Here is a 24202-nt window from a genome sequence, read left to right as displayed (position 1 = left end):
CTATACCTCCTGTGCTGTCCCCACCTGCACCCTCTACTCCAGGTCGACACCTCCTGTGCTGTCCCCACCTGCACCCTCTACTCCAGGTCTACACCTCCCGTGCTGTCCCCACCTGCACCCTCTACTCCAGGTCTACACCTCCCGTGCTGTCCCCACCTGCACCCTCTACTCCAGGTCGACACCTCCTGTGCTGTCCCCACCTGCACCCTCTACTCCAGGTCGACACCTCCTGTGCTGTCCCCACCTGCACCCTCTACTCCAGGTCGACACCTCCTGTGCTGTCCCCACCTGCACCCTCTACTCCAGGTCGACACCTCCTGTGCTGTCCCCACCTGCACCCTCTACTCCAGGTCGACACCTCCTGTGCTGTCCCCACCTGCACCATCTACTCCAGCCTGTCTTTACATTTTCTAACCACTGCCTCTTAGAAGAAATGCTGAGCCGCTGATTTCACAAAGACGATTGTGCTGGAATCTAACAGGTACTGCTGACCAATTTGTAAAAGTAAGAAAAACCACAAATGTGGGAACAGTCCTGTGCCAGTGTGGTCCTAAGCAATTCTAAGCAACCTCCGTGGAGGACACTTCATCCTCAGGCACCCCAGGAGGTGAGTGAACGTCCTGTTCTCTGGGACTGACACTGGGGCACAGGTTACGAACCAACCTGTCCCAGTCTGCGGAGGCTGGGTGAGGAGCCAGACTGGGCCCTGCTCCCAGGAACGGTGCCCACACTGCCTTACAGGGACATCACACCAAGATGCCCTGTCCTCGGTGTAAACCAGGAGCCATCTCTAGCGCATCCCCTCCAGGGAACGAGCATGTATACAGCCTGCCCGTCTCCTTCCTCAGCTCAGTCTTGAGCCTCTTCAGAACCTCCCTTTGCCAGGACCCAGACTTTTCCAAGCAGCAGTCATGACTGCAATCCCTTATGGGTCATAACCAGACTTAAAACAAGAATACACCATGGCGTGGTCCGTGTGGTGGGGACGGTGCTGTGCTTGTACATGTGCTGGGGTGTACTGGTCCTGACATGAGGGTGCTTCGTCACCTGTGGCCAGTCCAGTGGTGCAGGCTGTGCCCAGCCCCACCCCAACCACACTGCTCTGACAGGACGTGGTCCCCCCCTGAGTCACTGCATTCACAGCCCTGCGTGGGGAGGCTTCATGCCAGGCAACTTGTTCAGTTTTTCAGAATTAATTAAATAAGGGAAACTGCTGACACCTAATTATGTGTAAAGCAAAGCAGAGCAGAACAAAAACACATGCAAACGTCCAACTATGAAGCACCGCCGCTTACCCCTCCGTCCGGGATACACGTGGGGGTAGTATTCATAATACAGGTCTGGCTGATCCAGATTTCCAAAGGGCTCGAATTCCATCTCAGCGTTCTGGAAGAGGCCCAGCTTCACCAGCAGCGCCAGCCGCACAAACCAAAGCTGGAAACACAAGATGCAGTTGAAATAAGAAGTTATCTACACACGTCAAGTCCAGAAATCCCTATGCCTTAGTCATTTGGCATCAGAGTTTGAATTTTAATATTTAAAACAAGGGCTAAACTAACTTGTTATCTTTGCACATTTGCAAAATTATATGTTTATAAGAATACACTTCAGTTTAATAATAACGAGGCAAATGATCCTGATTCGGTTTAACTCGACAACCCCCTGCTGGGGCAGGTTCGCAAATCACCACAGGTGGTGTTATGAAGATTCAAACACGGCCCCTGCCCCAAGAAGGACGTCCCGCTGGGGACGCACCTGAGACCTGGAGCAGGTCACAGGCGGATGGTGTGTGGAGGGTGGCCTTGAGGGATGCAGAATGTCTAGAGTCAAAGGCCAGGGATGGGTCTAGCACTAGGGAGTGGAAGGAATAAGCGCTCAATGTGGGCTGTCTGCGAGGCTTGTGTGCACAGGGCACTCCTGAGTGCACCCAAGAAAGTGACAGAAGTGCAAACTAGAGAGCTGGAGGATTCTAGAAGTAAACATGTACCTTAGGAAAGAGCGCATGATCTCATTTCACCATCAAAACATGTTGTGGGGCCAGTGTTGTGGCACAGTGGTTTAAACTGCCACCTGCGACACCAGCAGCCCATACGGGCACTGGTTTGAGTCCTGGCTGCTCTACTTCTGATCCAGCTCCGTGTTAATGTGCCTGGGAAGACAGCAGAGGATGTTTCAAGTGTTTGGGCCCCTGCACCCATATGAGAGACCTGGATGCTGTGCCAGTCCTGGCTTCAGACAGCTGTTGCAGCCATCTGGGGAGCGAACCAACAGGTGCACTCCTCTCTCTCTCTCTCTCTCTCTCTTTGCCTTTCAGATAAGCCAGTCTTTAAAAAATCATGTTGTACACTATAAATACACACATTTTCAATTTGCCAATTAAAAATTTACATGGAAAAAAGGAATTACTAGTTTAAAATAAAACTGACGTTAAAGAGCAGCATCAGGTGCCCAAGATCACACAGCAGGTAACAGAAAGAAGGGATGGGTTTCAGGCCGAGCCCAGCGTCCTCTCACAGCCTCCACATTCATGGCCACAGGTTGGAGGGTTCGCACACTGCACTTGGCTGCACTTGACTTGGAGGGCAGGCAGGTGCTCTGCATGGTTTCTGAGCAGGAAAGCGAGATGACCCACACTGTGCTTCAGGAGTGTTTGAGGGGCTATTAACTGAATGACTGTGAATCAAGACATGCAGCAGGTTCACAAAAGGCAGCACAACACTCCCATGGGGGCCTGACAGAGGTGCTGATGAGCTGAGAGACGGGAAGGAAAATAAGCTATGATTTAGCAAACCAAAGGGTGGAGAGATGAGGAGGCAGGGAGCGCTCCTCTCATCTGTCCTCTAGAGTGAGCCCCCTGGTGCGTGCTCTCCCTTCCGTATCTGGTGCACTGGTTAAGACGTCCACTGCGATGCCCATACCCCACATCAGAATGCCTGGCTTGAGTCCAGGCGCCTCTTCCAGTTCCACCTTCCTGCGAATCTGCACCCTGCGAGGCAGCAGATGACAGCTCAGATAGTTAGATCTCTCATGCCACATGGGAGGCCTGGATTGAATTCCTAGCTCCTGGCTTCAGCCTGGCCCAGCCCCAGCTGTTCTGGGCCTCTGGGGAGTGAATCAGCTAATTAGAGATCTATCCACATCTGCGTGTCTGTCTCTCACGCTCTCTGTTTCAAATAAAACAAATTAATAAAAACTTCAACATCAAGGGGCTGGCAGTGAGGTGCAGTGGGTTAAGTCACTGCCTAAGATGCTGGCATCTCATATTAGAATGCTAGTTTGAGTCCCAACAGCTTTACTTCCAATCCAACTCCCTGCTAAGGCACTTGGGAAAGCAGCGGAAGACAGCCCAAGTGCTTGGGCCCCTGCCATCCACAGGGGAGATTGGCTCCTGGCTTCAGTTGATCCCAACCCTGGCTGTTGCAGCCATTTGGGGAATGAACCAGTGGATGGAAGATCTCTCCCCTTCCTTATCCCCCCACTTAGTTGCTCTGCCTTTCAAATAAATCAATCATTGGAAAAACAACAAAACAAAAATATTCATGGGAAATTACAGAAACAATAGCAAGTTTCAAACTGCACTCCGCCCTGAGTAATGGGATAAAGCCCCACACCTTCCCCTCGCCTAGCCCAGCTTGGTTTTGTGCAGCCACCAGCGGCCCTGTGGCGTCGGATCCAGGTGTGGCAGCACAGTGCTGTGTTCAAGGCCCCCTTACTTCACTGAGTCATGGTCATGGCTCCGCAGCACTGGAGGGGTGATGCTGGCCACGGGGATGTGCAAAGGAGATGCCACAGTGCTTTCTCTAAGCACAAAGGTACAGCTCCCAACTGGATAAGGGAAGGAAACAATTCTGTCTGAGGTTGCTAACATCTATGGAAAGAATAAATATTATATTCATGAAATTGTAAGGACGGAAAAAGAGGATGGTGCGAGTTCTACCGTTGCACCTTGAACTACACTCAGCCACAGTGCACGGCAAGTACTTGCGATGGAAAGGCGTGAAATCTGTGCGAGAGAGGGAAGAACAGAGCACGCCGGGGTTCAGCACTAGCCGCAGTTTCAGGGGGACCAAAGGACGCAGTCCACTCTTGATGAGAGGCAGAGGAGGCGGCCCTCCCTGAAATAAGTGCACCCGCAGTCCCCGGTGACTCCCAGGGGTTCTTGGTGGCTGCGGAGCATCTGTGAGTGCCTAGTGCTGGACGACTCCCACACGACTTGGGGTAGCAGTTAGGAAGCCCCCCAGGAAAGGTGAGAATTCAAGGATGCTTGCAGCTGTCCCCTTCTATTTTAAATTTAAGAACAAGTGACGCTCTAGCAAGGAGAGCACACAGCGCGTGGGGCCTTGCTCTGTGCAGACAGAACACCCTGATGCCACCATTTCTGCCAGGCCCAGAGGCCCCGGAGTCTGCAGAGTGGCTGTCATTGCCATCATGAGAGGGGGCTCCCCGCCCACCTTGGCCCAGGGCTGGGGTCTGCTGGGTGGCTGTGTGCCAAACACCCTGTGCTTGAACTGCTGAGATTCAGGGGGGTGGGGAGTCCAGTTCATGCTGGTGTCACACACACAATCATTAAGAAAGGAAGAGCTAGAGTTTGTTCTCAAATCGTTCTCACTGGCATGAAAAACCACAGTCCCCATGTCTTCTAATTATGATAAGCCAAATAAAAATAAAGCAACTGCAAGGTGTTCCTACCTGCAGCGAATCTGTGGTATGACTGGTGGGCAGCCCGCTCTTGCCGTAGCCTTGGCCATGGGCGGTGAGAAGGCGTCCACACAGGTCAACTGCTGCCCTCCAGTTTTTGCAGCTCTGTAAGACACAACAGAAAATACACGAGCATAAAACACGGCCACTGCACACAGTCGGCATCTTCAGAAGCCGTTGCACAGAGCCGTCTGTATCCGTGCTGAGCCGGCTTGGCCGGTGGAGCAGAGGGGTGCGCTACGCATCAGGGTACACGTGTGACCAGGCACCCAGGGAGCCAAGTGTGGGCTACAGCTGGAAATGAGCAAATCATGAAAACACTCGCGTTCACACAAATGATACACAATCGACGAGACTGGTCTCCTTTTCAGCAAGACAAGGTTTCTGTCGATGCAAAATCGAAACTTCATTTTCATGCTCTGTGCTGCATATATTTATGTGTCTGTAAGATCTGCTGTGACTGTAAAGTGAGTGGTTCTGCACGCTCAACATATGGCATCAACATGAACAAAAGGCACTGAACACAGGCTGGCCTGCGATGGCCCTGCAGGCTGTGACCGAGCCGCAGAGAGGCTGGCTGGCCCCGACAGACTGGCTCACAAACTTGAACTCTTGCTTCTTTCTCCTCAACAGCAGAGGACGGCTACGAAGCAAACGCATGGGGAGGCATCAGAGGGAGTACTTGAATCTTTTAGGGCGCTCGTAGTGGATGCTCAAGATCCACCCTCTCAGCGTGGCAGGCGCTGCCTCCAGCGCTGCAGGTACACCACTGGGCATCAGCGGACAGGCGGCCTCCACATCTCCCTGCTGGTGAGAGCACCGGCGGGGGGGCAGCCTGGTGACCGGAAGCCATGCCTTTGCACTAGCAAGGGAGACACACACGAAGCAATCCTGGTGGTTGATTAAACGGGCTTGCAGGCACGCCAGGTGCTTCCTCAGTAGGAAGTTTAGGTTTCCCTGGAAGCGTATGGTCAGGTGGCCCAACTTACTTGCCAGTGGAGTGTGGGGAGGGTGGGTGAATAACAGCCAAGACCGCAAGGACGACCAGGAGCACAGACCCCTAGTTAGGCAAGAGGCACAGACCCTCCAGGCAGAGGAAAAGAGCTGGGTGAGCAGTCGATGCTACCCCAAAGGCAGAGCATGCCTGAGGAGCAGCAAGGAACCTGGCGAGGCTGGGGCACAGGCAGAGGAAGAAGTGAGGAAGTGAAGGAAAACACAGGCAGGGCCTCAGGCCAAGATTCTGGACTCACCCTGAGGGCAAGGGGAAGCCACTGGAGGGTTGTAAGGAAGACTTACATGAACCAACTGAAAGCATACACTGGCGTGCGTCACACACATCTTCTATGAGAGAGGCCTCTGCTTCGCCAGCTGTATTATGTAAAACCCATGCCTGGATTTCGGATGTATGTATTTATTTCAAAGGTAGAGCACCAGAGAGAGAGGGAAGACAGAGACGGGGAGAGTTCTAAGTGGTGAGGCCACATGAACACAGCCCCTGACAGGAACATGGGCACTGGGAGGCTGGTGGCAGCGATGGGCTGGGTCACAGCCGTGAGCAGCCCTGCACTCTGCCCACGGGCTCGTGGCTCAGGACTGATCAGATCTGCAGAGCAGCTGGGCTCCACCTCACTGATGGGAGGACTCAGGTGGCAGACAAAAGCACCAAGCGTGTGCCAGGTGTGAAGCAGACATTAAACATGAACCTCACGCTTAAGGTTGTTCCCACTAAATCCAACCTGTTCTCCCCAAAGTCTGTCACACACACACACACACGGGGAGAGAGACAGACAAGGAAACAGAGAGTGGTCTTCCAACTGCTGGTTCACTCTAGATGGCTGCAATGGTTAGGGCTGGGCCAGGCTGAAGCCAGGGGTCAGGAGCTTTGTGCAGGTCTCCTACGCGGGTTTCAAAGCCCTGAAAACTTGGGCCATTTTCCACTGCTTTTCCCAAGCCATTAGCAGGGAGCTGGATTGGGAGTGGAGCAGCCGAGACACAAAAAAGCACCCAACCGGGATAATGGTGTCACAGGCAGTGGCCACGGTGCCAGCCTCTCGATAATTTCTTATAAGTCTATCAGCAAGGACAACCCACCTCCTGATGGGAAAGCCTTTTCCTTCCCCCTCTCTTGTGTGCGTTTGTGCCGTAAATGAACGCTCAGTGACAAGACGAGTGAGCAAAGACATCGGCCCAGGGCTGGGGGCTGCACGACAGTCCCTGCTGTGGAGCTGACACGGGCCACCCCATCTTCCCAGCTGCAGGCACCTCAGGCTCCTCCGCTCGTCCCAGGGGTGCCAAACAACCTCCCGCTGAGTGGGTGCCCACTCACCTACTGAGGGCACCTTGGTTGCCTCGTGTTTTTGACAACTATGAACAGAGCTGCTGTAAACACCCACGGGCAAGCTTCTGTGTGGATGAGAGCATGCACCTTACTTGGGTGAAATACACAGTGGAGCAACGCAATAGTGGAACTGCTGGATCGAATCGCGTGTTCAGCTCTGTAAGAAATCGTCCAGCTTTTTCCCTTTCTTCTAAAGTGGCCACGCTACTTTGCATTCCCGCCAGCAACGTGTGAAGTGCCTGTCGCTCTACAACCTCGCCCACATCTGGTGCTGTCAGTGCTTGGATCTGGGCTGCTCTCCTGGGCTGCAGCGGCACCTCGCTGTCAGGACTTCTCAGCGTTTTCTCTCACGTGTTTCTGGAGACCTGCACCTGCCACAGCCTGACAGTGAGAACCAGTCTCCAGCCCGGCCTCTAGACTGCATAATACAAATGTGATTTCTTCAGTATACCTTGTAGCTTCCTTCCCCCGTGGTGACATGGAACTGGGCACATACATTATGCAGCCAGTCTGCCAACTGCTACGGCTGCCCCTGGGTTATGCACCATTTCCACATGGCAAGGGTCTGTGGCATGCTCTCCAGCATTCTGAGAACAACTGGCCAACTGGGAAAATGAAACTAGTGCTAGCCAATTTCCCCAACTGCCCCAGCCATGGCAGAAGGGCTTCAAGAAATACAGGATTTCCATGTTCTGGTTGACAGCTCAGAAGTATTTTTAGACCAGATAAGATAATTTACTAAAACTGTCTCCAAATGCCTTCTCTAGTCTAAATTCAGTGCAATAACCATTTTATGTAATGTAAGTGGCTAAGCATACTCCCCTTGAATTGCAAATGGGACGAAGTGAGAGGGAAAGAGCCCGCCAAGTGTGAGCCAGCTCCATGTGTGCATCCAGGCAGCCCCGTGACCAGGGGCGGTTAGCTACAGCTCCCCTCTCTGGGCTCCTGGTCCAGCACACGGGCTTTTCCTGCTACACAGAGGCGAGGAAAGTCTTCCCCCAGGGAACAGCCTGCACAGGGGACAGGAAAGCGAGCCCCCTGAGTGGGGAGAAGCTGAGCCCCTAGAGGAAGGCACAGCACTCCGAGAGCCTGAAGTGAGTGGTGGGGAGCAGGAGGTGACACCGTGGGCATGAGAGGACATGCGGGTGACAGGTGCTCCGAGGCAGGGCTGGGAGGTGAGGACAAAGGGTGACGAGGGTCTGGGGGTGAGGCTGGGCCTCACTGGCTGTCACTGGTTTGCCAGCGCACCTGCCAGCAGCACATCTGAAAGCACTAGGCCCCTTGCAGAGATGGGTGGGATGTAAGGGGCCCACGCAGATGTGAGTAAAGCAGTCAGGCCAGGCTGGCACTGGTAGTCTGTGTGCAGGGGGACAGGGGCTGGGAGGCAGTACAGGGAAGTGGAGGTAGTGGACTGCTGAGAACTGGGGGTCCCAGCAGGAGCGGGCTCCGTGGAGGCAGCATGAGGGAGAGCTAAGTGGCCAGCAGGTTCTGAGACAGAGTGGACTGTGGCCCTGTTTACGCTGGCCGGCTGGCGAGATGGAAGTTGCATGGGAATGAAGCTCGCTGAAATGAGAAGTAGGAAGCAGAGAGCTGACTTTCTTGGGAACTCCAGGGAGTCTGAGGGTTACCATGATGTCACGGGAGGGAGAGAGATGACGCGGCCACCAGGGGTGAGACTTTGTTTAGCCAAACGCCTAAGACTTGAGTGTGTAAGAAAGCAGTTGTGGACTTAGGTGGAGAAAGAAAGGGTCATCAATGGTGAGAACAAAGTTGGGGGAGGGGGCGGTGCAGCTTGGCCTGGGGACAGTGAGGTCTCTCACCAGGGGCAGGAGGGTTGGGTGGGCAGCTGGAAGGCGGCAGAGACAGTGTAGAGGGGAGATGGGAGAAGGCGGGGCGACCCGACAGCATGGCCGCCAGTGGGGCTGACAGGTGTCCCTGTGCAGGGGTCAGGATGTGGGCGCTTCTCTGCCGGCTCAGAGGACACTGCAGGCTGTATCCACCAAGGGCACAGCTTCTCAGACATGAGTGAAAGACTGGCAAAGCAAGCATGTGTGGCATTTGGATAAGAGCATTTCCGAGATGAGGACCACGGCCGCCGAGCTGGGAAAAGCAGGAGTGCGGAGAGAGCTGATGCAAGGACGGAAAGCAGAGCCCCTGCCAGAAAGACCCCCAGCGCGCAGCAGAACAAACTGGCTGCTGGGACAGCTGCACAGAGCTTCACACGGGAACTGCTGATCCTGTTGGTGGAGCCCGTGGTGACCAAGGCAGGTGTGGCCAAACACAGGCGGGCGAGAGGGAGGCGAGCAGCTCCAGAAGCTGAAGGCTTGGTCCCGGCCAGCCCATCTGTGTGATGCCAAGGTCAGCAGTGAGGGCAAAGGTTTTGGGGTCATGACTGTCGGATACACACTGAGCAACTGTCAGCGAGCTGACCCCACAGAGGTGAGTCACTGCCTGGGTTACCACCGCCGTGAGATGCAGAACTCAGTAGTCCTTCGTCGTTAACAAACACAAAACGAGCACGCCAGGGCTGACCTCTGCTCCAGGTCTCTTCACTCTGAAGCCGGCACTGGACCTGCTGCACCGCAGGCTTCTCAAAGGCATGGCTGGTATTCTGCTGCTCTTACTGTTTTGGGCCATGACATTACACAATGAGTGTTGCTGTGGCCATCTCTGGAAATGAATAATCTAAAGTTTTATTTTTCCAGTGTTCTCATATACTTGGAGAGCAGAATGCCCGGATGTCAGGAATCACAAAATCAACCCCCTGGAGGACAGCACGGACAGATGGGGCACAGGTGCCAGCAGACAGCAGATCCCCCGCACAGTGCTCTGCTGGCGGGAATGCCGTGGCTGCCGTGGCTGCCTCCACGTGTACACAGAAGATCCCAGGCACCCATACACCCGCATCTACTCAGCACCGAGGAGGAGGCTCCCGCCTTGCCAGGCAGCAGGAGCACAAAGAAGGACCTGCCGTGAGGACGCCCACAGAGAGAGGGTCGACAAAAGAGTGCTCTGAGATACATAATGCAAGCTCTACATACGCACGGCTGAGGGTGCATCACGCTTGTGGACAAGAACTAAAAGGCTGGTTTAGTTTGGTGTAAATGAGTTTTCAAATCCACACATACAAGGGTCTCTCACACAGGTCATGAAATGAGTATTTTCAAAAAACTATGTATGGACTTCAAATTATTTTTGCAAAAAAGAAAAATCAAGTGAGCTTCTGATTTCACTTTTCCAAGAGCTTTGAAGTTTCCTCACCTAAGTACAGGGGGCCGGGGTACAGGGATGAGAGCCCCGCCAGATGACTGGGAGGAAGGCAGGTGGACGAGAGGAGAAGGGCATTCCACACACAGGGCACCATGAGGCTGAGTGTGGAGGAGGACAGCCTGTGATGACACAGTGGCTTCTGATGTTGGGCAAAGCACAGAGAACAACGCTGCAGAGCTGGGCAGAATGGACACAGGGGTGGGGTAAGGAAGGGCTGGAGACAGATGTGCTGGGGCAAGAGATGGGGCAGGATACCGATGGCTGTCGGAGGACGGGGCTCCAAGGACTAACTCGGGGTGGAGTGCCTGCTGCCAGCTTCACACCTCTACGTGTATTTGGGTTACGAGATGAAGTGAGGTTTCTTCTGCAACTGGGGGCCTAAGTAACTGGTGTGCGGTGACACTGCCAAGTGGGTGGCAATCTCAACACACTGACTGAACCTGCAGTCCCGTGTGTTGATGGAAACGGAATTAAGTCACACACAGTAAACTGTGTGCTGGAAACTAATCATATCCTTTACAGCCATTCAAATTTATAATAAAGCATTTTGCATAACTTAAAAATATGTGAGGGAGTCCCCCTAGCTTTCTACCCAAATTCCTAAAGCTATCACCTGCTGCCTCCAAGACTTCATTTAGAGGGAAGGTGGAATTGGGAGCAGAGCCAGGATCAAACCTGAGTCCCAGGTAATATTTCAACTGCTTTGCCAAAAGCCTGCCCACCAGCAGCTCTTAAACGCTTACTGTCATGCAGATGAGCTGCCTAAGCTAACACCCCCTGGGTGGCACCCAGCCCCTGTCCACAGCACAGGAATCCCAAGGAAACAGTGAAGCGTGATGTAGAAAAGAAAGATGGCTGGCGCCACGGCTCACTAGGCTAATCCTCGACCTGTGGCACCAGCACCCTGGGTTCTAGTCCCGGTTGGGGCGCCGGATTCTGTCCCAGTTGCTCCTCTTCCAGTCCAGCTCTGCCCAGAAGGCAGTGGAAGATGGCCCAGGTGCTTGGGCCCTGCACCCGCATGGGAGACCAGGAGGAAGCACCTGGCTCCTGGCTTCGGATCGGCGCAGTGCACCAGCCGTAGCAGCCATTTAGGGGGGTGAACCAACGGAAGGAAGACCTTTCTCTCTGTCTAACTGTCAAAAAAAAAAAAAAAAAAAAAAAAAAAAAAAAGTCAATTGTGCACCTGCACATATGCACATAGTCTTACATGTGTCTCTGTAGTCAGTTTTTAAATGTGGGCCACTTTGTAGCTTTTTCTTCACTCACAGCTTTCTCCTATGCTCAGCTCTTTTCCTGGAACATGACTTAATGACCACGTGAGGTCAGTAACACTAACGCAGACATCTCTGTGAATTCCACAGCCTGCCTTGGATGCCTGAGTGTGTCAGCTCCTTGGAAACCATGAAACTCGCCACTCAGGGGGCGGTGCTGCTGACCTGACCAGGAGGCTCCTGAGCAAGGTGTCCAGGGCGGCGCTGGGAAACGGGGTGGGGGCAGCATCCCACGGCCACCAGTCTGCTGCCCCAGATAAAAGGAGCCACCTCCAGCTCCCGCTGAGCTCACAGACTCAGCTTCTGACTACCAGAAAGGGAAGGCTCATGAAGAGCGGTGGAACACTGGCAAGTTCCAGGGAGAGAGCTAGGGCACACACTGGTTGTCTTTGTGCCTGCAGTTTGACCAGCAGCCTGAGCTGCCCTTCTGCAGTGTGAGTGCTCACCTGTTGCCTTCTGGATGGGGTCTTGGGAGCAGAGACCACCACCCAAACAGACAAATACGATTCTCTGTAGACAGCAGGCACTCACTAAGGGCTTGGAAAGCGAGTTCCAGTACATGGCCCTCGTTTCTGTTACACGTGTGTAACTTCTGTTTGTGCTCAATGCTCACAGCCCAGCCAGGCCCGTCTGGGCCGTACTTACCAACGTCTCTGCCCTCAGCTGTGCAGGAGGCACCCTTAATTTCCACCAGCACTGTGAGGGGCTGCACAGCACAGCCGTGGGAAGCACAATTATACCAATTATTCAAAACGGCTTCATCTTGGGACTCTCTCACTGGCCACCCCAGAGCTGGAAATGCCAGTAGTCAGTTCTGAGGGAAGACAGAATCGATCTGCACCTGTCACCAGCCCCTAGCTTCCAGTCTGAGGTCACCTGTCATAGCTGCTCCCCCTCCAGCCCCTCCAGCCAGAAACAAAGATTACCGCCCTTTAAGTCCAGCTGAAGTCCTGCTTAGGAGGGCCCTCCAGCCCACGGCGAGACCTTGCTATTGGAACGCCCTGTGCACACCTCCTTGGTTCAGCCACAGTGCCCTCGAGCAGGTGGTATTTACTTCTTCGGGCATAAACGAATCTCTGAGGACAAGGATCAGCAGCCCTTGGAAGATGAGCCCTGCCCACCAAGTCTTATTCCTTGGCATTTAATTTCACAGGAGAGCTGAGCACAGTGGTGAGAAATGCAGAGAAAACACCTCAGCGTGCTCTTTGGGGGCCGATAATGGAGAAAGGGTGAGGAAGCACTGCTGTGACACACAGCCCGTCACGCGTCCTGCGCTTACGAGGTCTCGAAATTAACTTAATTATGACCTTGTCTGTTTTCCCTCTAGGGTGGACTCTGTGGGCAGTGGCCTCATCTACTGCCATTGCTTCTTAATTTCCAAAGCAGTTTGTTAATGTGGCACCTAGCATGTACAGACATTAAAAAGAACTGTGAAACAGGGGCCAGCACTGTGGCTTTGTGGGTAAAGCCACCGCCTGCAGTGCCAACATCCTGTATGGGCACTGGTTCGAGTCCCGGCTGCTCCACTTCCAATCCAGCTCTCTGCTATGGCCTGGGAAAGCCCAAGTCCTCAGGCTCCTGCACCCATGTGGGAAACCCGGAAGAAACACCCGGCTCCTGGTTTCAGATTGGCTCAGCTTGGGCTGTTGTGGCCATTTGGGGAGTGAACTAGCAGATGGAAGACCTCTCTCTCTAAGTCTCTCCCTCTCTCTGTCTGTACTTCTGCTTCTCAAATAAACAAACCTTATAAAAACTGTCTTCGAAAAAAAAAAAAACAAACCTGTGAAACAGTGAATTCACAGCACATTAAAAAGTGAAAAAATAATGTTTAACTGCACCTGTAACCTAAGAAACGCAGTTTATAATATACTAGTGAGCTGACCTTCAATAGCCAAAAAACAAACAGAAAGAAATGCCACTGTCAGCCTAAGACATTAGAAAAGCATATTCATTTTAAACGGCTGGATTCACGGCAGAGGGAGAGATGCGGTGCGCTCCACTGTGCTGACAAATGTAAACAGCAGTGATCTTTGTGGACAACAACTGCGCACTCCGCACTCAGAGCCTCAACACTGACCACACTCAGCGACTGCTCACGTCCCCCCAGGACAAGCCCCAATGTGGCAAAGATTTCCGCCCCGAAGCTACTGGTAATAGTTCCAGACTGGGGCTGTGTGGAGGCACAGCGGACTGTCCCGCACTGGAGCGCTGGGTCCAGTCCCAGCTGCTGCTGCATCTGCTCCAGCTTCCTGCCAATGCACCTGGGAAAGCAGCAGCAGATGTTCCAAGTACTTGGGTTTCTGCCACCCACACGGGAGAACCAGAGGGAGGACCTGGCTCCCTGTTTCAGTCTGGCTCTGCTCCAGCCATTGCGACCATCTGGGGGAGGGGACCAGCGATGGAAGATCTTTCTGTCTCAGTCACTCTTTCAAATAAATAAAATAAATCTTAAAAAGATTCATATTGTACAGCTATTAAAATATTGTTAGAGACATTACATAGAAAAGTAAAGAAATAATACCTAACAAAAAGGATACAAAATTACATTCAGTATAACATGACATTTGTGTCTAGTATATATAAAAACATATATATCCATTCATCTTCGTACATAAACACAAAATGTTAAAGGACAGTGTTAATAGAAACAATTTTCGCCTTTACTGAAGTGAAATAAGAACATGCTATGAATTGGGAAAACGGGTTTGTGAGTGCAAGGACAGAACCCCCAGGGGAACTGTCACTTCCCAGCCCTTTAGAAAGGGGCCCCTCCTCGTCATCCAGTGCCCAGGACAGTCCTGCTGCTGGAACAACTCAGCCTGTTTCCACAAGCGCAGAAGGTCCAAGGGACCACGCGAAAGGCAGCTGTAGTACTGGAAGTTTCTTCTCCAGTGCTCAGCTCCCTGATGCCAGCACAACTCGCAAAGCAATTACAACTTTTGTGGGTGTAAAAATATATAAAGGAGAAATCTGCTTTTGGATAGTTATATATTTTTGAAACAAATAAGAAATATTACACAGTAACAACTCCAATCTCATTTTATATCTACTATGTATAGTTGTTCCCCAGTAATAAAACATTTAAATGTGTAATAAAATTATTTGTAAGGACTCCACAAAAATGAAGTGTTCCATAAATGATTAAGAATAGTAAAATCTATCACATAAAAGCCCACAGCTCTTGCTATGATTTCATATACTAAGATGTGTTTCCCATATCTCAAACTAGATCACTACTATTAAAAATGAAGCAAAAACTTCCCATCTTAATTATTCATTTTTAAAAATAAATGTAAATCTTTTTAAAAGTAGCTTCTTTAGGCTGGCACCGCGGCTCACTTGGCTAACCCTCCGCCTGTGGCGCCGGCACCCCAGGTTCTAGTCCCGGTTGGGGCATCGGATTCTGTCCCAGTTGCTCCTCTTCCAGTCCAGCTCTCTGCTGTGGCCTGGGAAGGCAGTGGAGGATGGCCCGAGTGCTTGGGCCCTGTACCCACATGGGAGACCAGGAAGAAGCACCTGGCTCCTGGCTTCGGATCGGCGCAGCGTGCCGGCCGCAGCAGCCATTTAGGGGGTGAACCAACAGAAGGAAGACCTTTCTCTCTGTCTCTCTGTCTAACTCTGCCTGTCAAAAAAAAAAAAAAAAAAAAAAAAGTAGCTTCTTTGCTGACTGAAATAGAGAGAGGAAATGTTCATGTCATTACAATTTCTCCCAAGATACTTTTCCCACCAGGGACTGAATATGAAAGCTGTGTTTAGAATACTGCCCCTTAGACCAAGCAATATTCTGACGAGTATGGACTGGTGTGAATGACACGCACACACATCTGAACAAGTGCACGTGAACCTGCAGTGAGACAGCGAATAGCAGACAGCCCTTGCACCTGCACTTCCCAGGGGAAGATGCGGAGTGGCCGCAAAGCGGAAGGACTTGCTTGAGGATGCCGGGCTTGGGAAAAGGGTGGGGACCAGGCTCAGGCACTGCAACATGGATTAGGGCACAGTGCAGGGCCTCTGACCTCTGACCTGGATTCAGGGTCTCACCTGGTCTGAGGGTCAGATGTGCCTTCAGAAGAAATCATGAGCCGAGGATGCTTTGCCTGGCCTCAAAGTTAAATACTTTTTATTTAAAGGCTGAAAGACACAAAGAAATCTCCCATCTGTTGGTTCTTTCTACAAATGTCTGCAATGGGCAGGGCTGGGCCAGGCCGAAGCCAGAAGCTGGGAACGTCGTCGGTGTCTCCCACGTGGCTGGCAGGGGCCCAAGCACTGAGCCGTCACTGCTAGGTCTCAGGGTGACATTACCAGAGGTGGAATGGACAGCAGAGACAGAACGCAATCCCAGGCACTCTGATGTGTGATGCCAGTATCTCCAGTGTGGCTTCACTGCTGTGCCAGCATAAAGCAAAAAGGAAAAAAATTAAAGTGAAGGAGAAGGAGAGGAATGAACGAAGCAAAGTCATGTTCAAATTATACTTGGGTGAAGCTAAGACCCAGCCAGGGACATGATGCCCCCAGGGCCTGTGCTGGAGGGCTGTCCGAGGCAGAAAAGTGACAATGGGAATGGGTTCATGCGTAGAAAATCCAGAGCAGGTGTCCAGTGAGCTCTTGAAGGCTGGATTTTGCTGCCAAACACAACTTGGTTTTTCAAGGCTTTCCTGCAAGAGTCACTTTCTCTCACAGGGAGAGAGACAGATATATACACACAGATATTTTCTATCTGCTGAAGCACTCCTCAGATGGCTGCAATGTCCAAGGCTAGACCAAGCCAAAGCTATGAGCCAGGAGCTTCATCCGGGTCTCCCAAGTGGACGGCAGGGGCCCAACCACTTGGGCCACTTTCTGCTGCTTTTCCTAGGGCACGTGCGGGGAGCTGGATTGGAAGTGGAGCAGCTACTCCATGAACCGGCACCCACATGGGATGCTGGAGGCTTTCCCTGTGACGCCATGATGCCGACCTCAATAAAAGTCTTTAATGGCCTCAAGTATTTTCAGTGTATGGAAAAAGAAAAACCTGACCATTGTATACACTTATTCAAACTAGGAGTAACAAGGAAGGTAAAAAGATATCTTGCAGGACAAGTCATGGATGGTTTCTGTGTGAGTTTTAAACTCACCATTACAGAATAAAGTCACAGGTCAAACAGAGCCACTCCTCACAATAACCCATCACAGGTGTTTTCTCAGGACCACAGGAAGGGAGTGACAGTTTGCTCATCCGTTTCACACAGGCCTCGGAGACGATCACCTTTGAAATCTATAACTTCACTAACAAATTACAAATCACTCCAATTCTAAAAATCGGTACTCGCCCCGCCCTTTGAAAACAGCACAGCTCCACACCTTTCTGGCCCAAAGCTTCCCGATCAGAGGGGTAACTGCAGAATCACCCAAGAGAAACCCAACGAAGCATTTCAGGGATGACTACTAACACACTCACGTGCTCTGTGTGGAAGTTAGTGAACCACGAGGCGAGAGGCTCCCTTGCCCCTCCACGAGGACACGCCATGCCGCGTGAGCACCAAGGCGCCTCCTGATCACACACTCCCAGGAGCACATGGCCCCCCAGCTAAGACCCCCTGCATGTGGTGGGCGCTCCTTCCTTGCGTGAGGAAATAAAGACTCGCGGTCACAGGAGAGGGGCAGAGGAGGGAGGGAGGACATTATGAGGGACGTTGGTGGCACAGTTTGGTTTCTCAGACTCCCCTCCAAAGGCCCCTCAATCTCTTCAAGGGCCAACACCTTGCAACTTGGCTCTGAGGGGTTCATGCTAGGACCTCAGACTTCCACCAGTGGGAGGAGCAAGACCCAGAGACTGGCGGTGAGGCTGGGGTACCAGCAGCTACTCGGGGGCAGGGAGAGGAGGGGGAGGGAGACTGAGTCTCACTGCCATGGACAATGCAGGTGACCATGCTCTGCTGAGCCTGAGACGCTGAGGAAGAATCTCCCTGAGAACAATGGAGTCGCGAGTCACGCTCCGTGGACAGCAGCCTCTGGCAGCCGCCGCTACTGCCAGGACTGGGAGCCACAGGTGTTTGTTTACTCTGCGTTAATTTCATGGATCCACAGACCGGATGAACCCCACTTGGAGTTTTAACGTCCATCCCAGCAGCTATGCAAACCATTGTCACAGGCAGACCCTATTCCTGAAGATAGCCCAGTCCCAGAAACACACGGCAAAGCGCCAAGTCCCACAGTACAGAGATGCCATGCTCAGAACCTGGGCTGTGCGGACGCTGGGGGCCGGGCAGGGATGGCCCTGCTCACGGGGTGGGGACATGTCCCTCTAGCGTGGAAGGTTGTAATCTGCTGAGTGGAATTTCAGACTCGGTAGTTTCTTCTATATGTAAAGATAGTTAAGTATATATATTTGGTTGACACATAGTAACCGTCCACTTCTTTAATACAAAACTCCTACAGAAATCTGGAGTGAGACTTTGTACACAAACAGACGCAGCTCAAATGCTGTGCATGACACCAGCCCGTCACCTGCCGTCCCCCTGGGACCTGGGGTGTCTGGCAGTCTGGAGCATGCACTCAGACTTCCGCTTGGGCAGAACACTGCCTTCCCTGGCACAGCAGAGGGAGGGACCGGCTTTCTCTAGACGGGTCTGTTCCCCACGGCCCTGCGTGCTCCCCACTGCAGAGGATGTCTCTGCTACCTACCCCCACTCAATTCCTTTCTCTGCACCCCCTCATTTCTCTACCATCTAACGCTACTTCCTTCTCAGCTGCGTGGTTTCCTGCCTTATCTGTTCTCGTGTTCATTTCTCTCAAGAATGCTGTGGAGCTATTGTGTGTCTGACTGTTTCAGACCCTGGACATTCGCCGGTGGCCTACATGACGCTTCCTGCCAGCTTATTACCGATTTCTAATTTCCCTAACCGAGCTCTGTCTGCGCCCCGAGTTACCCTAGTTAGTCACTGACAGTGACACAATGCATCTTCTAGTTCCCAGGATAATATCCAACAACCTTCAGTGCTTTCTCAAAACAGGCTCTTGGGAAGACCCCAAAAAAGGTTTTCCAGGCAAAAGATCAGCGATCAAAGGAAGATAATAAGCACGACTGAAGAGTAAGAATCCAAGAGACTAAGCTTTGAGTGGAACGGACAGGGTTTCGATTTCCTTTCCTTCTTACTCCAGAGACCTGCTGACAACAGAGCTGGGGAACAGCTACAGGGGCAGGACGCAGGGACTCCAGCAGGGGTTGGGGGGAGTCCCTGCCAGAGTAGCACAGTGGGGTCAGCTGCTGGCTTGTCAAGCAGGGAGATCCCACAGCCCACACACCACAGGCAGCCCACGCTCCCCCTGCCACAGACAGCCCACGCTTTGCCCCCACGGGCAGCCCATGCTCCCCCTGCCATAGACAGCCCACATTCGCCACCACAGGCAGCCCAGGCTCTCCCGGCCATGGGCAGCCCACGCTCCCGCCACCACAGACAGCCCACGTTCCCCCAGCCAAAGACAGCCCATGCTCTCTCCGCCACAGACAGCCCACGCTCTCCCCGCCACAGGCAGCCCAGGCTCCCCCCACCACAGACAGCCCACACTTCGCCACCACAGGCAGCCCAGGCTCTCCCAGCCACGGGCAGCCCATGCTCCCGCCACCACAGACAGTCCACGCTCCCCCGGCCACAGACAGTCCACACACCACCACAGACAGCCCACGCTTCGCCGCCACGGGCAGCCCATGCTTCCCCTGCCACAGACAGCCCACATTCGCCACCACAGGCAGCCCAGGCTCTCCCGGCCATGGGCAGCCCATGTTCCCGCTGCCACAGACAGCCCACGCTCTCCCCGCCACAGACAGCCCACACTTTGCCGCCATGGGCAGCCCACGCTCCCCCCACCACAGGCAGCCCACGCTTTGCCTCCACAGGCAGCCCACACTCCCCCTGCCATGGGCAGCCCACGCTCCGCCCGCCACAGACAGCCCACTCCTGGCCCAGACCCATCCTGACCGGGAAGGCTTCTCAGGGAGGACAGAAGTCACAAAACCAAACAGAAGGCTACGGATGACCCAGCTCACAAGCACGGGCAGCGAGGAAACACAATGTTTTTGCTGTACAAACTGCTGCTGTTAAAGATAAGGAAGAGTTTGGTTCAGGACTTTGCTGCCACGGGGGGGGGTGGGGGGTGGGGGTGGTGGTGGTGGTGGGGTGGGGCTGGCTCCATCCCACTTTCCGAGGCTGATTTAAAAGTGGAGGTGGGTAAGACAGGCAGAACCAGGATTACTTCAGTCTGAGTTTTACTAGAAAGTCTGCAACGAGGTGACTTACCATGTATCACAGTCAGAACACAGAACACGGCCACCTCTAACTCAGGACTGAACCACACGTGTCCCAAAATAAACTTTAAAAATTTTCATTCTCATCAGTTTTCAGTTCACAGGCTAATCTTCATTTATGATTTAAATGGGGTACAAAGTTAAAGCTGCAATAAAGTTCTAAACCTTTAATTATTATATCCTTACAACGGGTGAGATACGAAGCTTAGTATAGAAGATTAGTCACAACACAGAAAAACAAGATGTAAAAGAGGTAAGAAATTCCTCTCTCTTTCTCTCTCTCTCTAAGGATGCTGGCATTGCAGGCGGCAGCTTAACCAATTGTGCCACAACGGCAGCCTCTCTTCTTCTTCTTCTCCTTCTTCTTTTTTTTTTTTTTTTTTTAATTTGACAGGTAGAATTACAGACAGTAAGAGAGAGAGAGACAGAGACAGAGAAAGGTCTTCCTTCCATTGGTTCACTCCCAAAATGGCCGCTACAGCCAGCGCTGCGCCGATCCGAAGCCAGGAGCCGGGTGCTTCCTCCTGGTTTCCCATGCGGGTGCAGGGCCCAAGCACTTGGGCCATCCTCCACTACCTTCCCAGGCCACAGCAGAGAGCTGGACTGGAAGAGGAGCAGCCGGGACTAGAACCCAGTGCCCATATGGGATGCCAGCGCCACAGGCGGAGGATTAACCAAGTGAGCTACGGCACCAACCCCTCTCTCCTTTTTTTTGAGAGGAACACAGACACATTCCACACACATACAGAGAGATCTCAAACCTACTAGTTCACTTCTCAAATGCCTGCAAACACCAGGGCTAGACCAGGATGAAGCTGGGAACCAGGACCTCAATCCAGGTCTCCCACATGGGCAGGAACCCAACCACCTGAGCTATCACCCGCTGCCACCCAGGGTGTGTGCCAGCAGGAAGCTGGACTCTAGAGCAGAACCTTGAACCAAGGCATCTGATATGGGGCACGGATGTCCCGAACAGCATTTTAACTGCTCAGCCCATTCCCCAGCCCTTTATTATCTCTTCAGAAGGTCAGAACATTAGTATGATCCTTCAGGTGGGTCATCCAAGCCCAGTGTGAGTGCAGGTACGCTGGATCCACAGGGAGAGTGTCAGGCAGCTGGGGGACTCTGCTTCCACAGTCAAGCACCGCATTTTCCAATGCCTTCAGTAATACGTCCCCACCGACCGGGCACAGCCCAGGAGCGGTTCTGCTAAAGCCTCCATGTCTCCACCTGGACAACTTAAAGGAGTGATGCTAGGACGTATGAGTGAGGCTGAACTGGCAAAATGAAGCAGACGTTGGGATGTGCCTATCGTTTGACAGTACCTACCAGACGGCCAGCTTACGGATTCCTAAGTGAAAAGTAGACGGTAAACTTCTGCTATGTTTTCCTTAAAACTCTAGAAAAGCAGCCCTTACAGATTATGAATTAATTGGAAATAAATCTATATGCATAGCACTAGTGATCCAGCATCACCGAATTTAAAATATTCACTTGTAGAATCCATGGCAAAATTTTAAAATGTTAAGAAATCCACCCATTCAGTAATAGTCCTTTAACATCAAATGGAGGAGATGTACTATATTAAAAAATGAACACAAAGTCCTTTACTTGTATTTATCATGTCTGATCCAAATATGAGAGTATTTTTAAAAGTCTTTGGCAAATGGGATAGAAACATTGTTTATTGTGGTACAAAGATTTTTTCTGAAATCCATGCATTTTTTTTTTAGGTAATACATATTTTCCATGAACTTCTGAAGACCGCTTGTATTTGCTGCTTCAAGTAACCTGATCCTAGGTCTTTCACTCACTGGACTTGTAACAGTCAGCGTATTAGTACAATGCTTCTTGCTGCACAGGACTAGCGTCTAATTCAGTAGAATTTTATTTATGTGTAAGAACTTAGAACATTATATTCAAAATAATTATCTTCTTGAAAAAATTTACCAAGGAGGGTAGACTTATCAAACAACAACTCTGAAAATCACACACTGCTACTTACAATTAGCTGCTTCAGTCCGACAAAAGATTGCTCCACAGAGCTGGCATTTAGGACTTGTCTCTTTGCGGCAGCTTTTTCACCCAGGAAGCGAAGCATCAAGTCTTTAACTGCATCTCCCTGGAAAGAATATAAAAAACTGTCAAGACAGTAGAATGCTAATTAAACTCAGCTAACTGGAACCCACACTAACAAAAGTGTCTTTCACTCCATTGGCCTGTAGAGGTAAAAGCAGTGGTTGTGTATAGTAAAACTTCAATTAACCAAAAGCTCAATTACCAGCATTTTAGTGACATGAGTATTTTTAGAATTGTTCCTTGTTATGAACAGGAAATGGAAGGTCATTACCATTTATTCTGGGCTTACAACAGGCGGCAAAACCAAGTCAGAAGAGGGTCTGAAGGGATGGGCTTGGGGAGGCCCCAGGAGAGGTGACATTGCTAGGGACCAGGGGCTTATGGTCACTGGAGAGCACGCTAGTGGCTGGGCTCCATTTGGGTGGGCAGCCTGACCACATTCCCAAACTGGCCCGGGGCACCAGGAGAGCCCTCTGTGCCTCCTTCTTCCCAGCTAAGCCCCCAGTCACACAAGACTCCTTTGTAACCTTGTCCAGCCAGGTCCCAGGCTTGCAGGGGTGGGGGGCACCTGATGCTGCAGGCCAGAGGAGGGGTCACATCGGCCTCTGGGCTGCAGTACCCCTATTGCCTGACCTGACGCCTCCAATTGCACCCACCTTAGGTGGGACTAAACAACACTAGGGTGGCAGCTGAGGCTTGCTACTGACTTTACAGCCAGGTCACAGAAGGGCAGAGAGGATGAGATGCTTTTGCGTGGCCAGGATAGAAGAGATGGCCTCAAGTGACCCGAGAGAAGCCTCTCGGCTGTGAGACACAGGATGTGCCTGAGACACAGGGGAGGCATGTCTTTTTTTTTTTTTTTTTTTAATTAATTAATTTGAAAGAGTGACAGAGAGAAGGAGAGATAGAGATTTTCCATCCACTGGTTCACCCCCCAAATAACTGCTAGGAGCCACACTGGTCTCCCACATGGTCAGCAGGAGCCCAAGTACTTGGGCCAACATTCACTGCTTCCCAGGCACCTAGGCAGGAAGATGGATCAGAAGCGGAAAAGCCAGGACTTGAACTGGCACTCTGATGTGGGATGTTGGCGTTGTAAGGAGCAGCTTAACCCGCTGCCAACGCCAGGCCCCAGGAAAGCACTTCTGAGCTGGACATCCTCAAGTCAACGACACACGGAGACATGTTCATCATACTGAGAAGGCTGCCGTGGTGACTATCCGACGGACAAGGGGGAGCCCAGGGTTGGGGCCTGCTGGCTGAAATCAGTGGCTACGAGAGGTCAGCGTGAAGGGCACGCACTGGGCTCTGAGCTGCTGCTGCAGCTGGCCCAGAGAGCAGCTGTGACAAGGATGTTGCTCTGGACTGCTCTCCTCGCGGAGTGGAGGTGCTGCCACCTTGGGGAGCACTGCGGGCAGAGGCAGCAGCTCTCAGGTCCTAGCAATGCCTGAGATGGGTGAGCCCAGAGTGGTCCAACCTCCCCTGACCCAGCGCATCCTCACGACTGCTGACAGGGACGCAGCACAGAGTCCAGAGGTCTCCCAAGTGAGCTGAAGAGAGAAACCAGAAGTAGGTCACCTCAGCATGGGACAGGCAAAGCCACGTTCTCAGCATCTTCAGCAGGAAGCCTGCCCTCCAGTCACAGGGGACTGCAGAGGGGCAGGAAATCAACTGCAAATGCCCCCTGCACAACCTCAGACCAGGAGACGCCCTGCCCACTGCTCGCCCACTTGCTGGGAAACAAAGGGCACAGAGCAGTTCTGCTCAGCATTTGAATTTTCTGCTGTCTTTTAAATGGTGACACTTAAAACAAAGCTGTCCCCAGACCATGTGAGCAAGGAACATGGAGAGGCTGCTGAAGTGTCTGCTTCTTCCGCTCTGCCGCCTTCTACTGAAGAGGCCTGCCAGCCCGCAGTGGGAGGGAGGCCGTGGCTCGGATCAGTCTGTTTCTGCCCCTGGCTGCTAAGCCTGGTGCTTAAAGAGGCCAAGCCACACATTTCCCTCTACTGCAGCAAAGATCTAGAAGCAGCAATTTTATAATTTCTGCTTTTCGAAAGAGGGTGTAATACTTCAAATTCCAGAGTCACAAAAGCAGCTAAAACTGATCTAGCAGTGATAATTAAAGAGCAAATAAAAACAGTTCTGACATATGGCTCCTTAAAGCTTTGCAAAAACGCAACTCCTATTAGACAAAGCATATTATCTGAGCCAGAGGAGCAGCAAGCCCGGCAAGGCGCAAAAATCCAATCTTAATGCTGGGGA

General features: G+C 52.2%; 1 protein-coding gene across 3 annotated transcripts in view; it reads right to left on the bottom strand.

The window, feature by feature from the left end:
- The window catches only part of TRAPPC12 (trafficking protein particle complex subunit 12), an 89841-nt gene that overhangs the window by 51957 nt on the left and 13682 nt on the right, over positions 1–24202 (bottom strand). For all 3 annotated transcript variants that reach the window (XM_062208904.1, XM_062208905.1, XM_062208903.1), the window contains exons 3-5: positions 21867–21983; positions 4690–4803; positions 1296–1434 (exon numbers count right to left, since the gene is read on the bottom strand). In XM_062208904.1, the coding sequence (XP_062064888.1) occupies positions 1296–1434; positions 4690–4803; positions 21867–21983 (370 nt within the window). The remainder of the gene's footprint in view (positions 1–1295; positions 1435–4689; positions 4804–21866; positions 21984–24202) is intronic.

This window comes from Lepus europaeus, chromosome 13 (genome assembly GCF_033115175.1).
Source record: "Lepus europaeus isolate LE1 chromosome 13, mLepTim1.pri, whole genome shotgun sequence".
NCBI classification, from domain to species: domain Eukaryota; kingdom Metazoa; phylum Chordata; class Mammalia; order Lagomorpha; family Leporidae; genus Lepus; species Lepus europaeus.
The sequence above is the reverse complement of the archived record's forward strand: the minus strand, read 5'-3'. Positions and strand labels throughout refer to the sequence as shown.